This window comes from Nipponia nippon, unplaced genomic scaffold (genome assembly GCF_047370975.1).
Source record: "Nipponia nippon isolate SJK-2023a ecotype South Korea unplaced genomic scaffold, ASM4737097v1 scaffold_47, whole genome shotgun sequence".
NCBI classification, from domain to species: domain Eukaryota; kingdom Metazoa; phylum Chordata; class Aves; order Pelecaniformes; family Threskiornithidae; genus Nipponia; species Nipponia nippon.
The window spans coordinates 101472-116997 of record NW_028262366.1 but is presented as its reverse complement, the minus strand read 5'-3'; the positions used below and the strand labels follow the sequence as shown (position 1 = coordinate 116997).

Below are 15526 nucleotides of genomic sequence, written 5' to 3'. Positions count from 1 at the left end.
GGCGCCGCTGGCTCCTGGCCCCCCCCCGCCCGCTGCGGCCTAGCGCCGTTGCCACGGAAACCGCGTGATTTTGGGTTTTTTTTTTTACCCCCCCGTGTCCCCCCGTGTCCCCCCGTGTCCCCCCCACGTCCCCGCCATGCTGGCGCTGCCCCCGGGGCTGACGGAGGAGGAGGAGGCCTTGCAGAAGCGGTTTGCCAAGCTGCGGAAGAAGGTGGGGGCCGTGGGGCTGGGGGGGGCCATGGGGGGGGCTATGGGGGGGCCATGAGGGGGTCGTGGGGCTGGGGGGGGCTATAGGGGGGCTATGGGGGGGCCATGGGGCTGGGGGGGCTATGGGGGGGCCATGAGGGGGTCGTGGGGCTGGGGGGGCTATAGGGGGGCTATGGGGGGGCCATGGGGCTGGGGGGGCTATGGGGGGGCCATGGGGGGGTCGTGGGGCTGGGGGGGCTATAGGGGGGCTATGGGGGAGCCATGGGGCTGGGGGGGCCATGGGGGGGCTATGGGGGGGCCATGGGGGGGTCGTGGGGCTGGGGGGGCTATAGGGGGGCTATGGGGGGGCCATGGGGCTGGGGGGGGCTATGGGGGGGCCATGGGGGGGTCGTGGGGCTGGGGGGGGCTATAGGGGGGCTATGGGGGGGCCATGGGGCTGGGGGGGCCATGGGGGGGCTATGGGGGGGCCATGGGGGGGTCGTGGGGCTGGGGGGGCTATAGGGGGGCTATGGGGGGGGTCATAGGGATGGGGGGACGGGGAGGGCTTTGGGGGGACTGGGGGGCTGAGAGGGGATGGGGGGTGGGGTTGGGGGGGCTTTGAGGGGCCATGGGGCTTCGGGGGGGTCACAGGGCTCTGGGGGGCTCTGGGGGGCCCATGGGGCACTGGGGAGCTGGGGGGGCTACAGAGGGCAGCGGGGGGCTGTTGGGGAGCTGGGGGGCGGTGATGGGGCGCTGGGGAGCTACGCCGGGCTGGGGGGCTGGGGGTCCCTGACCCCCCTGCCCCCCCCCCCCGCAGAAGAAGGCGCTGCTGGCGCTGAAGAAGCAGCAGAGCTCGGCCGGGCAGAGCAGCCAGGGGGGCATCAAGCGCTGTGAGACGGGGGCGGGGGGCGCGGGGGGGGCCCCGTGGGGAGGGGGGGGGCCCTGGGTGCTGGGGGCCCCCCGGGGGTGTCGCACCCCCCCCAGCCACCGGGGTCCCCGCGGGGCTGTGCCCCCCCCCCGGCCCGACGCCCCCCGTTGCCCCCAGCCATGTCGGACCAGCCCCCCGTGGACACGGCCACGGCCACCGAGCAGGCGAAGCTGCTGGTCAAGTCGGGGGCCATCAGCGCCATCAAGGCCGAGAACAAGAACTCGGGGTTCAAGCGCTCCCGCACCCTCGAGGGGAAGCTCAAGGTGGGACCCCCGAGCGGGGGGAGCCCCCGAACCCCCCCGCGCCCCCCCAGGCGCCCCCGGGGCTCCTCTGCCCCCCGATCCCCCAAAGACCTCCTTAGTTTCAGCCATTTCTGGGGCCCTTCCCGGGGCACCCCAACATTTCGGGGGACCCCCAGCACCCTCAGGGACCCCCCTCAGAGCCCCTCGGATTCCTATTGTCCCCCCCAAAGCGCAGGGGACCCCCCAGACCCTTTGTACCCCCCCAATCCCCCTGGGGACCCCCAAACACCCCCAAAGCCCCCCAGACCCCTTGTACCCCCCAATCCCCCTGGGGACCCCCCAAGCACCCCCGCTGCCCCCCGAAGCCCCCCGCAGGGGGGTGCGGAGGTTTGGGGGCCCCCTCCTCACCCCGTGCACCCCCCCAGGACCCCGAGAAGGGCCCGACCCCCACGTTCCAGCCCTTCCAGCGCAGCATCTCCGCCGACGACGACTCCCAGGAGGTACCGGGGGTTTTGGGGGGAGGGGGGGGCGGGGGTTTTGGGGGGGGTCCCGGATGCCGGGGTCCCCCCCCGTTACCAGCCCCCCTCTCCCCGCAGTCGCGCCGCCCCCAGAGGAAATCGCTGTATGAGAGGTGAGCGAAACCCCCCGCCCCCCCCCCCCCCCCCCCCGTGGTTTGGGGGCCCCCCCATGTCCCTGCTGACCCCCCCGGCCCCCCCCCCTTGGTTTGGGGGTCCCTGCTGCCCTCCCGGGCCCCCCCCCTTGGTTTGGGGACCCCCACCGACCCCCCCCCCCCCCAGCTTCGTGAGCGCCAGCGAGCGGCTGCGGGAGCCGGAGGCGGGGGGGGGCCGGGGGGAGCCCCCCGAGCGGGGGGAGCGGCGCCTGGACTGGGAGCAGGAGCCGGAGCCCGAGGAGCGGAGCCGGGAGCGGGACGGGGCCTTCCGCAGTACGGGGGGGCTGGGTGCTGGGGGGGGTCCTGGGTGCTGGGGGGGGTCTCAAGGTGCTGGGGTGGGTCCTGGGTGCTGGGGGGTCCTGGGGGCGGTGCTCGGGGGGTCCCAGGCCCCAGGGTGCTGGGGAAGGGGGGCCCAAAGGTGCTGGGGGGGGGATCCCTCCGTGTCCTGGGGGTCCTGGGGGGGTCCCGGGTGCTGGGGGTTCCCGGGGGTCCCCGTGTCCTGGGGGGTCCTGGGGGGGGGGGGTCCCGGGTGCTGGGGGCTCCGGGGGGTCCCCGTGTCCTGGGGGGTCCTGGGGGGGGTCCCGGGTGCTGGGGGCTCCGGGGGGTCCCCGTGTCCTGGGGGGTCCTGGGGGGGGTCCCGGGTGCTGGGGGTTCCCGGGGGTCCCCGTGTCCTGGGGGGTCCTGGGGGGTCCCGGGTGCTGGGGGTTCCCGGGGGTCCCCGTGTCCTGGGGGGTCCTGGGGGGTCCCGGGTGCTGGGGGTTCCCGGGGGGTCCCCGTGTCCTGGGGGGTCCTGGGGGGGGGTCCCGGGTGCTGGGGGTTCCCGGGGGGTCCCCGTGTCCTGGGGGGGGGTCCTGGGGGGGGGGTCCCGGGTGCTGGGGGGCTCCGGGGGGTCCCCGTGTCCTGGGGGGTCCTGGGGGGTCCCGGGTGCTGGGGGGCTCCGGGGGGTCCCCGTGTCCTGGGGGGTCCTGGGGGGTCCCGGGTGCTGGGGGCTCCGGGGGGTCCCCGTGTCCTGGGGGGTCCTGGGGGGTCCCGGGTGCTGGGGGGCTCCGGGGGGTCCCCGTGTCCTGGGGGGGCTCCGGGGGGGTCCCCGTGTCCTGGGGGGTCCCGGACGCCTCCCCCCCCCCAGGGTCGGACTCGTTCCCCGAGCGGCGCCCCCCCCGCAAGGGGAACACGCTGTACGTGTACGGGGCCGAGCTCAGCCCCGAGCTGCTGCGCGCCGCCTTCGGCCCCTTCGGCGCCATCATCGACCTCTCCATGGACAGCCCGCGCAAGGGGGCGGGGCGGGGGGTGGGGGGTGGGGCTGGGAGGGCGGGGCTGGGATGGGTGGGGTTAGAGGGTGGGGCTAAGGGCTGGGGGTGGGGCTGAGTGCTGTGAGTGGGGTCATGGGGTGGGGCTAAGGTTCATGAGTGGGGCTAAGGGTTGGGGGTGGGGCCAAGAGGTGGGGCTAAGGGCTGGGGGTGGGGCTGTGCAGTTGAGTTAAGGGTTGTGGGTGGGGCCAAGGTTTATGGGTGGAGCTAAGGGTGGTGGGTGGGGTCATGGGTATAGCTAAGGACTGTAGGTAGGGTCATGGGTGGGGCTAAGAGGTGTGGGTGGGGTCGTGGCATGGGGCTAAGAGGTGTGGGTGGGGCCATAGGGTGGGGCTAAGGGCTGTGGGTGGGGCTGTGCAGTTGAGTTAAGGGTTGTGGGTGGGCCCAAGGCTTATGGGTGGAGCTAAGGACTGTGGGTGGGGTCATGGGTGGAGCTAAGGGTCATGGGTGGGGTCATGGGTAGAGCTAAGGGCTGTGGGTGGGGTCATGGATGGGGCTAAGGGTTGTGGGTGGAGCTATGGGGTGTGGGCGGAGCCACAACCTGGGACACAGCCCCCGGGGCATGGGAAGGGCCAATGGGGTGGGGCTGGAGGCAGGTGGGGATGTGGCCAAATGGGGCGTGGCCATGGGCAGGGCCTGTTGTGACTCCTCCCCTCCCCATGTGTCACCCTCCCCCCCCCCAGCTGCGCCTTCGTCACCTACGAGAAGATGGAGTCGGCCGACCAGGCCATCGCCGAGGTGGGGGTGGGCTCGGGGGGGCCCTGGGGGGCTGGGGGTCCCTGCCCCCCCCCCCCGTGACTGACACCCCCCCCCCCCCCGTGTCCCCCCCGCAGCTGAACGGGGCGGTGGTGCAGGACGTGCAGCTCAAGGTCAGCATCGCCCCCCAGCAGCCGCTGCTGGACGCCGCCACCGGGAAGTCGCTGTGGGGGTCCCTGGGTGAGCAGGGGTCCCGGGGGGGTCCTGCGGGGGGTCCCTGGGCGAGGGGGGGGTCCTTGGGCATCCCTGGGTGAGTGGAGGGGGTCAGGGGGGCGGGGGGGGGGGGTCCCTGGGTGAGGGGGGGGGTGTCCTGGGGGGCCAGGGGGGAGTGGGGGGGTCCCAGGGGGTCCCTGGGTGATTGGGGGGGTCCCCTGGGGGACACGTGAGCCCGTTGGGCCCGCCCGGGTCCCGCAGGGCTCGGGGGGGTGCGGTGGGACCCCGGGGGAGGGGGGCTCCCCTAAAGGCAGGCGGGGGGGGGGCTCCCCGGGGGTCCCTGAACCCCCTCCCCCCCCAGCGGTGAAGAACAGCGCCAAGGGCTCGCACCGGGACAAGCGCTCGCAGGTGGTCTACAACGAGGACCTTTTTGGGGGGCAATAAAGGCACCGGCAGGTGGCACCTTCCCCCCCCCCCCTTTATTGTGCGGCCGGGCCCCCCCGCGCGCCGGGGCGTGTCGCGTCGCGCCGCGTCGCGCCGCGTCAGGGCAGGAAGCCCAGGTCCTCGTCCCGCAGCCGCTCCCGCAGCCAGGGCAGGACCTCGAAGAGGCTGAGGTGGAAATCGCGGGCGAAGGCGGGGGCGCGGCGCTGGCGGCAGACGTCCAGCACCCCCCAGCTGATCACCCCCACCTGGGGGGGGCACGGGGGGGTCAGGGGGGCACCCCCCACCCAGCACCCTCACCTGCGCCAGCCCCTTAACCAGTATCTCCAGCGTCGCCCCAGTATCCCCAGTGCTTTCCCTGTGTCTTTAGTGCCTCACAATATCGCTACTGCCCCCCCAGTATCCCCAGTGCTCCTTCTGTGTCCCCAGTGCCCCCCCAGTATCCCCGTGCCCCCCCCAGTATCCCCGGTGCTCCTTCTGTGTCCCCAGTGCCCCCCAGTATCCCCGTGCCCCCCCAGTATCCCCAGTGCTCCTTCTGTGTCCCCAGTGCCCCCCAGTATCCCCAGTCCCCCCAGTATCCCCAGTGCTCCTCCTGTGTCTCCAGTGCCCCCCCAGTATCCCCAGTGCTCCTCCTGTGTCTCCAGTGCCCCCCCAGTATCCCCAGTGCTCCTTCTGTGTCCCCAGTGCCCCCCAGTATCCCCAGTTCCCCCAGTATCCACAGTGCTCCTTCTGTGACACCAGTGCCCCCCCAGTATCCCCGGACCCCCCCAGTATCCCCAGTGCTCCTTCTGTGTCCCCAGTGCCCCCCCAGTATCCCCAGTTCCCCCCAGTATCCCCAGTGCTCCTTCTGTGTCCCCAGTGCCCCCCAGTATCCCCAGTCCCCCCCAGTATCCCCAGTGCTCCTTCTGTGTCCCCAGTGCCCCCCAGTATCCCCGTGCCCCCCAGTATCCCCAGTGCTCCTTCTGTGTCCCCAGTGCCCCCCCAGTATCCCCAGTCCCCCCCAGTATCCCCAGTGCTCCTCCTGTGTCTCCAGTGCCCCCCCAGTATCCCCAGTGCTCCTTCTGTGTCCCCAGTGCCCCCCCAGTATCCCCGGTCCCCCCAGTATCCCCAGTGCTCCTCCTGTGTCTCCAGTGCCCCCCAGTATCCCCAGTGCTCTTTCTGTGTCCCCAGTGCCCCCCCAGTATCCCCGGTCCCCCCCAGTATCCCCAGTGCTCCTTCTGTGTCCCCAGTGCCCCCCCAGTATCCCCAGTGCTCCTTCTGTGTCCCCAGTGCCCCCCAGTATCCCCGTGCCCCCCAGTATCCCCAGTGCTCCTCCTGTGTCTCCAGTGCCCCCCCAGTATCCCCAGTCCCCCCAGTATCCCCCGTGCCCCCCCAGTATCCCCAGTGCTCCTCCTGTGTTCCCAGTGCCCCCCCAGTATCCCCAGTGTTCCTCCTGTGTCCCTAGTGCCCCCACCCCAGTATCCTCAGTCCCCCCCAGTATCCCCAGTGCCCTCCCCAGTATCCCCCAACTCTCCCACTATCCCCAGTGCTCTCCCCAGTATCTCCAGTGCCCTCCCCAGTATTCCCAGTCCCCCCAGTATCCTAAGCACACCCCCCAGCATCCCCCAACCCTCCCAATACCCGCAGTGCCCCCCCAGTATCCCCAGTGCTCCCCCCCAGCATCCCCAGTGCCTCCCTGTGTCCCCAGTGCCCCCCCGGCCTCCCCAGTGCCTTCCCAGTATTCTCAGTGTATACCCGTATCGGCAGTGTCCCCCCAGTCCCTCCCAGTATCCCCAGTTTTCCTCCCAGTGCCTTTCAGTATCCCCAGTCGTCTCCCACTATTGCCAGACCTTCCCAATATCCCCAGTGCCCCCCAGTATCCCCACTGACCTGGAAGTAGCGCTTCCCCCTGGTGACAATGATGGGGCCCCCGGAGTCTCCTGTGAAGGGGGGGCACTGGGATGTACTGGGACATACTGGGAGGGAGATGCTCTGGGCTGTGGGAGGGTGACACTGGGGGGGGGGGGCAGTGGGATGTGCTGGGACTTACTGGGATGGCACTAATGAGCACCGGGAGGCACTGGGATGGCACTGAGGGACACTGGGAGGCACTGGGATGGCACTAGGGGATGCTGGGATGGCACTGAGGGACACTGGGAGGCACTGGGATGGCACTAAGGCCCACTGGCTTATGCTGGGATGGCACCGGGGGGCAGTGGGACATACTGGAACATACTGGGGCGCATCAGGGGCACACTGGGAGGTACTGGGATGCCACTGGAGGGCACCAGGACAGTACTGGGAGGTACTGGGGAGGCAGTAGGGTGCATTGGGAGGGCGCTGGGCTGTACTGGGGGGGGCACTGGGCTATACTGGGGGGCCGGCACTGACCGCGGCAGGCGTTGGGGTCGACGACGGGCTCGGTGCCGCCGGAGCAGAGGAAGCGGGGGGTGACGACGTCCTCCAGCGCCGAGACGTTGGCGTAGAGCGGGGCCCGGAGCGCGTCGGCCTCGCAGCTCCCGCGCTGGCGAGCGGGCCGGCGTCAGGGCGGGCGGACAGACGGACGGACGCGGGGGGACGGAGGGACGGCGGGGGCGCGGGGGGGTACGGGGGACACACAGACACGGGGGGCGCAGGCTTACGAGGGGGACAGACGGACGAGGGGGACAGACGGACGCAGGGGGACAGACGTGGACGCGGGAGGGGGACAGACGGACACGGGGGGGACAGACGGACGGATGCGGGGGGACGGATGGGGATACAGGGGGGACAGACGGGCAAGGGGGACGCACGGATGCGGGGGGGACGGACGGACACGGGGGGACAGAGTGACGCGGGGGGACCGAGGGACGTGCGGGGGGTACGGGGGACACAGAGACGCGGGCTTACGAGGGGGACAGATGGACAAGGGGGACGCACGGACGCAGGGGGACACACGTGGATGCGGGAGGGGGACGGCCGGACGCGGGGGGACGGACGGACGGACCCCACCTGCTCCCCCAGCTTGATGTGGACCTGGAGGCGCTGCAGCTGGGAGGGGCCGCGGGCCGAGACGAAAAAGGCGTCGAGGTTCTTGGGGGGGAGCAGCAGGCGGCCTGGGGGTCACGGGGGGGTCAGGGGTCACCGGGGGTCAGGGGTCACCGGGGGGCACAGGGGCACATGGGGGTTGGGGGCACAGATTCGCTGGAGGTCAAAAGGTCAACACAGGGTGGGGGTCACGGGGGTCATGAGGGGGTCACAGGGATCAGGGGTCATGGAGAGGTCAAGGTCGGGGGCCATATGGGGGTCAGGGTCACAGGAGGTCACAGGGGTCAGGGGTCATGGAGAGGTCAGGGTCACAAGGGGTCACCGGGATCAATAGGGTCAGCACAGGGCAGGGTCTCGGGGGGTTCCCAGGGCGTATTTGGGGGGAGGGGGGTTTGGGGGCACGGGGGGGTTGGGGTGCTCAGGGTGGGGGTGGGGGGTTTTGGGGTGCGGGGGGGTCGGGGGTGCTCAGGGTGGGGGTGGGGGGTTTTGGGGTGCGGGGGGGTTGGGGTGCTCAGGGTGGGGGTGGGGGGTTTTGGGGTGTGGGGGGGTCGGGGGTGCTCAGGGTGGGGGTCGGGGGGTTTTGGGGTGCGGGGGGGTCGGGGGTGCTCAGGGTGGGGGTGGGGGGTTTGGGGGCACGGGGGGTTGGGGTGCTCAGGGTGGGGGTGGGGGGTTTTGGGGTGCGGGGGGGTCGGGGGTGCTCAGGGTGGGGGTGGGGGGTTTTGGGGTGCGGGGGGGTCGGGGGTGCTCACGGTGCTCATCGCAGGTTCCCTGGCCCGGGGGCAGCCGCAGCGCCCGGGAGGCGCCTTCGGTGCAGGGCAGGCAGAGGGGGCTGGGGGGGAGGGGGGGGTCAGCGCTCCACAACCCCCCATGGACCCCCCTCACCCCATAGATCCTCCCCCACCGCCCCCAGCCCCCCCCCAGCCCCCCCCAGCCGCCTCAATGCCCCCCCATCCCCCCTCCAGCCCCCAGCCCCCCAACGCCCCCCTCCAGCCCCCTCACCGCATGGTGGGGGTGGGGGTCACCGCCTTCTCCAGCTGCACCAGGGCCACGTCGTAGTCGTAGAACTCGGGGACCCCCCGCTCCCGCCGCCCCCCCAGGTCGTACTGGGGGTGCAGGAAGAGCCCGGCCACCCCCCGCCGCACCCGCAGCCCTGCGGGAGGGCGGCGGATCAGGGGGGACCCCCGCGACCCCAACCCCCGCCCCCGCGTCCCCAAAACCCCCCCAAACCCCCGCCCCGGGGGTCCCTGCCACCCCCTCCCGGGGACCTGCTGCCTCCCGGGGACCCCCCAGCACGGCCCCCCCCCAGGGGTCCCCCCGCGCACCCAGGTCCACGGTGACCCACGGGGCCTGGTCGTCCACGTGGAAGCAGTGGGCGGCCGTCAGCACGAAGTAGGGGGAGACCAGGGACCCCTGGCAGCGCTCCTGGCCCTGCCCCGGGCGCTGGGGTGGGGGGCGCGGGGTCACGGGGGGCACGGGGGGCACCCCGACCCCCCGCGTGTCCCTCTGTCCCCGCGTGCTCACCGTGACGGCGACGTGGCCCCACACGTGTCCGCGTCCCCCCCATCCCGGTGCCACCCGCCACCCGTGGAGATGGCGATGCCGACGCCGACGTGCTGGGGTCCCCCTGTCCCCCCCGTGTCCCCCCCCATGGTGACACCAATGCGCCGGGGTCCCCATGTCCCCCCAATGTCCCTGTGTCCCCCCAGTGTCCCCCTGACCCCCCAGTGCCCCCCACTCACGGCAATGGTGATGCTGACGTGCCAGGGGTCCCTCTGTCCCCCCAATGATGTCCCTCTGTCCCCCCAGTGTCCCCCTGTCCCCCCCACAGCAACAGTGACACTGACGTGCTGGGGTCCCCATGTCCCCCCAATGTCCCTGTGTCCCCCCCAGTGTCCCCCTGTCCCCCCAGTGCCCCCCACTCGCAGCGACACTGACGTGCCAGGGGTCCCCCTGTCCCCCCAATGATGTCCCTCTGTCCCCCCAGTGTCCCCCTGTCCCCCCAGTGTCCCCCACTCACGGCGACGGTGACGCTGACGTGCCAGGGGTTCCTCTCCCGGTCGCTGGCGCTGCTGAACTCGTGGCTGAGCCCGCAGAGCCCCAGGGTCTCGCTCTCGTCTGGGGGGAGCCGAGATTGGGGGGTGGGGGGATCCCGGGGGGGGGGGTTGGGGGGTCCCCCCGTACCGATCATGGGGGGGGGCCCCAGGGGATTTGGGGGTCCCCAGGGGGTTGGGGGGTCCCCGGGGGAGGTTTGGGGGGGGTCCCCCCATACCGATCATGCGGTGGAAGGCCATGGGGGGGTCCCAGGGGGTTGGGGGGGTCCCCGGGGGAGGTTTGGGGGGGTCCCCCCATACCGATCATGCGGTGGAAGGCCATGGGGGGGTCCCAGGGGGTTGGGGGGGTCCCCGGGGGGGGTTTGGGGGCCCCCCCGTACCGATCATGCGGTGGAAGGTCTCCTGCAGGTCGGGCAGCCCCCGCAGCAGGAACACGTGCTGCTCCCGGTCCTTGTGCGACGCCAGCGCGTTCAGCGTCTCCGCGTGCACCAGCTCCCCCACCCCGAACACGTAGACGTCTGCGGGGGGGGGGCGGTCAGTGGGGACCCCGCACCCCAAAACCCCCAGGAGTCCCCCAGCCCCCCCCCAGGGCCCCCGCACCCCCCAGGCCCATGCGTCCCCCCAGGGCCCCCCCAAACCTCCCCAGCCCCCTGCAGCCCCCCCAAACCCCCCATTCCCCCCCACGGCCCCCCCGTTCCCGACCCCCACCCAGAAAGTCCTCCCGGTCGTTGCGGGGGTCCCGGCCGATGCTCAGCAGCTCCCGGATCTGGTGGATGACGGGGACCGGGGACCCCCATGTTCACCCGCCCTGGGGAGGGGGGCACAGGGGGGTCACGGGGGCTGGGGGGCCCCCGGGAGGGCTGGGGGGCCTGGAGGGGATTTCAGGGCATCTGGGGGAGATTTGGGGTCGGGGGGGTCCCAAAGGGGGGTGGGAGGATTTGGGGGGGTCTAGGGGGATTTGGGGTCGGGGGGGTCCCAAAGGGGCGGAGAGGGGGTCTGGGGGGGGGGATTTGGGGTTCATGGGGGGGATTTGGGGTTCTGAGTAGGGGGGCACTGAGGGCCCCAGGGGGTGCCAGGGGTTTTGGGGGGGTCGGGGGGATTCGGGGGGGTCAAGGGGAATTTGGGGTCGGGGGGGATCCCAAAGGGGGGCTGGGGGGATTTGGGGGGTCTAGGGGGGATTTGGGGTCGGGGGGGTCAGGGGGTCTGGGGGAGGATTTTGGGGTTCATGGGGGGGATTTGGGGTTCTGAGTAGGGGGGCATTGGGGGTCCCAGGGGCTTTAGGGAGGTCGGGGGGTCCCAGGGCCATTGGGGGGTCCCAGGGGTGTTGGGGGTCCCGGCAGATCCCAGGGCCATTGGGGGGGGTCCCGGGGGGTCCCAGGGCCGTTGGGGGGGTCCCGGGGGGGTCCCACCGTCGGTCATGATGATGAGGACGTGGCGGGTGCTGTTGGTGACGGGGGGGGGCTGCAGCCCCCGCATCTGCTCCGCTCGCTCCTGCTGCACCAGCAGCTCGTAGACGGCCTTGAGGGCGGCGTGGGGGTTCGTCCCCGGCTTCTGCGCGTGGGCTGGGGGCACGGGGTCACCCCGAGACCCCCGAGACCCCCAGAGCCCCCCGGACCACTACGGTCCCCCATAGCACCCCCAGACTCCCATAGCACCCTATGGCACCCCATAGAGCCCCACCAGCACCCCCACAGAACCCCCTAGGACCCCCATAGCCCCCCACAGAGCCCCCCAACCCCCCCCCCAGATCCCCACAGTCCCCCACAGCCCCACACAGCACCCCAGAGACCACCCCAGGTCCCTCCAGGACCCCCATACCCCCCCAAAGACCCCCAGAGCCCCCTCAGGACCCTCCCCAGACCACCGTAGCCCCCCATAAACCCCCTCAGGACCCCCCCAAGACCCCCAGAGCCCCCCCCGGTCCCCCACCTCCGAAGGGCAGCGTCTCCAGCAGCTCCCCCACCCAGGCGCCGTCAGCCGCCCGCGGCTCCATGGGGCTCAGCACCACCCGCGCCTCCGTCCCGAAGGTGATGATCCCGTAGTGGGGGGCTACCCCATAGCTGGCGATCTGGGGGGGGACAGGGGGGTCAGGGGGGATTTGGGGGTCCCAGGGGGTCTGGGGGCACATGGGGGTCAGGGAGATTGGGGGGGTCAGGGGGAGTTTGGGGGTCCCAGGGGGTCTGGGGGGACATGGGGGAGACTTGGGGGGCTTGTGGGGGGATTTGGGGGTTCCAGGGGGTCTGGGGCCACATGGGGGGGATCAGGGAGATTGGGGGGTCAGAGGCTCCCAGGGGGTCAGAGGGATTTGGGGGTCCCAGGGGGGTCTGGGGGGACATGGGGGGGGACTTGGGGGACATGGGGGGCTTTGGGGGTCCCGGGGGGGCACCTTCTCCACCAGCTCCTTGAGGGCGTTCCGGGCGTCCCCGAAGTCGTCGGGGCCGATGCTCTGGGACGCGTCCAGCACCAGGTAAATGTTCATGGTGGACCCAGGGCTCAGGCGGATCCGGCGCTTCTCCGTGGGGCCTGGGGGGGGCACGGAGGGGCTGTGACCCACCGCGACCCACGGCAGACCCCACAGCGACCCACAGAGCCCCCCAGCCCCAGCCCCGACCCCCAGCCCCCCCGCCCCCCACACCCAAAGGCCCCCCAGGCCCCCCGCGCCCCCCACCTTTGGTGTCGTTGGCCTCGGCCGCCTCCACGGTCTCGGCGAGGGAGGCGAGGAAGGCGGTGGCCACGTCCTCGGGGGTGTCGAAGGCGTTGGGGTCTGGGAGCACCGGGTCAATCCCCGGCTCCTGACCCCCCCACCCCACACGGGACCCCCCCCCCCCATATGGGACCCCATAGAGGCCCCCAGGACCACGTAACCCTTGGGCACCAACCCACAGCCCCCCCATGGCTCCCAAGAGCCCCCAGGACCCCTCAGCCCCTCACCGTGGCATTGGGGCTCAGCCCCCCAGGACCCCCCATACCCCAGCCCCCTCCATACCCCAGTCCCTCACCGTGGCTTTGGGGCCCAGCTCCCCCAGGCCCCCCATACCCCAGGACCCCCCAGGACCCCCCCATAACCCAGGACCCCCCCACCCCAGGCCCTCACCCTGGCATCAGGGCTCAGCTCCCCCCAGGGCCCCCCCTACCCCAGGCCCCCCATACCCCCCAATAACCCTGGACACCCCCCCATACCCCAGGCCCCCCATACCCCAGCCCCCCCAGGACCCCCCCAGCCCCTCACCGCGGCATCGGGGCTCGGTGCCGCTCCAGGTGCCCCCCTCCAGGCAGCGGCGCTCGGCCGAGCCCAGCAGCTGCAGCCCGGGCCGGCAGCGGTACCGCACGCGTCCCTCCACCCCGTAGTCCGAGCCCTCCTTGGTGGCCCCCGGTGGCACCCCCGGCGCCGGGCAGGCCCCCGCTGCGGGTGGGCGCGAGGGGGTCACGGGGGGACGCGAGGACATGGGGACACGGGGCGGGACACGGGGACATGGGGGTGCTCAGGGATGCAGGGACATTTGGGGGACACGAGGATGCTCGGGGACAGAGGGACACGGGGGGACACAAGGGGTGCTCAGGGGATGGAGGGACATGGGGACATGGGGATGCAGGGACACTTGGGGGACACAAGGATGCTCGGGGACATGGGGGGACATGGAGGCGCTCAGGGATGCAGGGACACTTGGGGAACACAAGGATGCTCGGGGACACGGGGACAGGGGGGGACATGGAGGTGCTCAGGGATGCAGGGACGTTTGGGGGACGCGAGGATGCTCAGGGGATGGGGGGACGTGGGGATGCAGGGACATCTGGGGGACATGAGGATGCTCAGGGACAGGGGGACGTGGGGGGACGTGGGGATGCAGGGACACTCGGGGGGACATGAGGATGCTCAGGGACAGGGGGACGTGGGGGGACGTGGGGGTGCAGGGACACTCGGGGGGACATGAGGATGCTCAGGGACAGGGGGACGTGGGGGGACGTGGGGATGCAGGGACACTCGGGGGACGCAAGGATGCTCAGGGGATGGGGGACATGAGGACACGGGGGGATGAGGGGATGCTCGGGGATGCAGGGACACCTGGGGGACACGAGGATGCTCGGGGACAGGGGGACACGGGGGGACAGAGGGACACGGGGGGACCCGGGGACACCCGGGGACAAGGGGGGACGCCGAGGCCCCGCGCCCCTCACCGCCGTCGTCGCAGACGGGGGTGGCCCCCTCCCAGCGCCCCCCGGGGCCGCAGGTGCGGGTGCTGGGCCCCCGCAGGGTGAAGCCCCCGAAGCAGCCGAACTCCAGGCGGGAGCCGGGGGGGTGGCGCCCCCCCCGCGGCCAGAACCAGCCCTGCTCGAACTCCAGCGGCGCCGGGCACCAGACGGCTGGGGGGCGCGGGGGGCCCGCTCAGACCCCGGCACCCCCCGGGGACCCCCCCAGGGACCCCCGACACCCCCCCCCGGGGCCCCCCCCCAGAGACCCCAACCCCAGGGACCCCGACCCCAGGGATCCCCATAACCCGCCCCCAGGGACCCCTGACCCCCCCAGGGACCCCCATAACCCCCCAGCCCCTCTCTGTCCCCCACAAAGACCCCCCAGTCCCCAGAGACCCCCCCAACTCCCCCAGAGACCCCCTAATCCCCCCATAACCCCCCCAGCCCCTCCCTGTCCTCCCCAAAGACCCCCCCAGTCCCCAGAGACCCCCCTAACTCCCCCAGAGACCCCCATAACCCCCCAGGGACCCCCAGAGACCCCCCTGACCCCCCCAGTGCCCCCCAATAACCCCCCAGCCCCTCCCCATCCCCCCAAGGACCCCCCAGTCCCCAGAGACCCCCCGACCCCCACCAGGGACCCCCCAGAGACCCCCTAACCCCCCCATAACCCCCCCAGGGACCCCCAGGGACCCCCATAACCCCCCAGGGACCCCCATAACCCCCCCAGCCCCCTCCCGGACCCACCTTGGCAGCGGGCGGTGCCCCCCCCCGGCAGGGGGTCCCAGGCCCCCCCGGGGCTGCAGCGGCGCAGGCCGGTGGGGAAGGGGGTTCTCCCGGGGGGGCAGCGGTAGCGCAGCCCCTCCCCCCCCGCCACCAGCTCCCCCCAGCCCCCCTCGATCGGGGCCAGCGCCGGGTCGCAGCGGGGGGGGGTGGGGGGCGAGGGGGGGGTCCCCGGGGCGGCCGCCGTGGGGCTGCCTGTGGGGGGGCAGGGTCAGTGGGGGGCGGCCGTGGGGCAGCTGTGGGGCAGCCGTGGGGCTGCCTGTGAGGGGGGACAGGGTCACTGGGAGACGAGGGAGTGGGGGGCGGCCGTGGGGCAGCCGTGGGGTGGCTGTAGGGGGGGGACAGGGTCGGAGGGTGGCCACGGGGTGGCCGTGGGGCACTGACCGTCGACGGGGACCAGGAGCAGCAGGAGGGCAAGCAGGGCTCCCGCCATGTCCGTGGGTCGGGGCTTGTCCGTCCGTCTGTCCGTCCCTCCGCTGGCTCTGTGGGGCCGATGGGGCCGAGGTGTTGCGAAATGCCGGGGCCCCCCCGCGGCCTCCGGGAAGTCACGGGGCGGGGGGGGGGGAGCAGGGCTGCCCCACACCTGGGGGGCCCAGGTGCCCGGGACCCCCCCCCAGCCCCCCCAGGGGACCCAGGTGCCCGGGACCCCCCCCCAGCCCCCCCAGGGGACCCAGGTGCCCGGGACCCCCCACCCCCCAGCAGACCCAGGCACCCGGGACCCCCACCCCGGACCCAGGCGTTGGGGCCCACCTGCACCCAATCTGGGCCCTTGTTAGCAGCCGCCTCATTAACAGCAGCTGCCGCTAATGATGGGG

General features: G+C 72.8%; 2 protein-coding genes across 2 annotated transcripts; one reads left to right on the top strand and one right to left on the bottom strand.

Moving 5' to 3' along the window:
- Positions 1-30: 30 nt before the first annotated feature.
- Positions 31-4709, top strand: NELFE (negative elongation factor complex member E). Its single transcript, XM_087730046.1, has 10 exons — positions 31-211; positions 1004-1076; positions 1232-1377; positions 1782-1856; positions 1953-1987; positions 2154-2299; positions 3153-3297; positions 4017-4071; positions 4167-4269; positions 4604-4709. Exons 1-10 carry the CDS (start codon positions 137-139, stop codon positions 4684-4686), a joined length of 936 nt encoding a protein of 311 aa, XP_087586172.1. The 5' UTR covers positions 31-136; the 3' UTR covers positions 4687-4709.
- Positions 4692-15509, bottom strand: CFB (complement factor B). The gene is made up of 19 exons (XM_087729803.1): positions 15462-15509; positions 15096-15193; positions 14676-14906; positions 13917-14102; positions 12970-13143; positions 12409-12504; positions 12127-12263; positions 11670-11808; positions 11150-11302; positions 10449-10532; positions 10121-10258; positions 9707-9804; positions 9012-9129; positions 8689-8839; positions 8439-8518; positions 7654-7757; positions 7054-7186; positions 6553-6602; positions 4692-4931 (listed from the first exon to the last, which is right to left on the bottom strand). The coding sequence occupies exons 1-19, from the start codon at positions 15497-15499 to the stop codon at positions 4785-4787; spliced, it is 2355 nt and encodes a 784-aa protein (XP_087585929.1). The 5' UTR covers positions 15500-15509; the 3' UTR covers positions 4692-4784.
- Positions 15510-15526: the final 17 nt, after the last annotated feature.

What these genes read in the sequence shown, in the direction of transcription:
- NELFE (XM_087730046.1), top strand. Translation starts at nt 137, where the DNA reads ATGCTGGCGCTGCCCCCGGGGCTGACGGAGGAGGAGGAGGCCTTGCAG. An exon ending in CCCTCGAGGGGAAGCTCAAG is followed by an intron (nt 1,378 to 1,781) that starts GTGGGACCCCCG and finishes GCACCCCCCCAG; the next exon opens with GACCCCGAGAAGGGCCCGAC. An exon ending in GTCGCTGTGGGGGTCCCTGG is followed by an intron (nt 4,270 to 4,603) that starts GTGAGCAGGGGT and finishes CTCCCCCCCCAG; the next exon opens with CGGTGAAGAACAGCGCCAAG.
- CFB (XM_087729803.1), bottom strand. Translation starts at nt 15,499, where the DNA reads ATGAGGCGGCTGCTAACAAGGGCCCAGATTGGGTGCAG. An exon ending in ACGTCAGCGTCACCGTCGCC is followed by an intron (nt 9,130 to 9,706) that starts GTGAGTGGGGGA and finishes CCCCCACCCCAG; the next exon opens with CGCCCGGGGCAGGGCCAGGA. An exon ending in GTGGGTCACCGTGGACCTGG is followed by an intron (nt 8,840 to 9,011) that starts GTGCGCGGGGGG and finishes GCCCTCCCGCAG; the next exon opens with GGCTGCGGGTGCGGCGGGGG.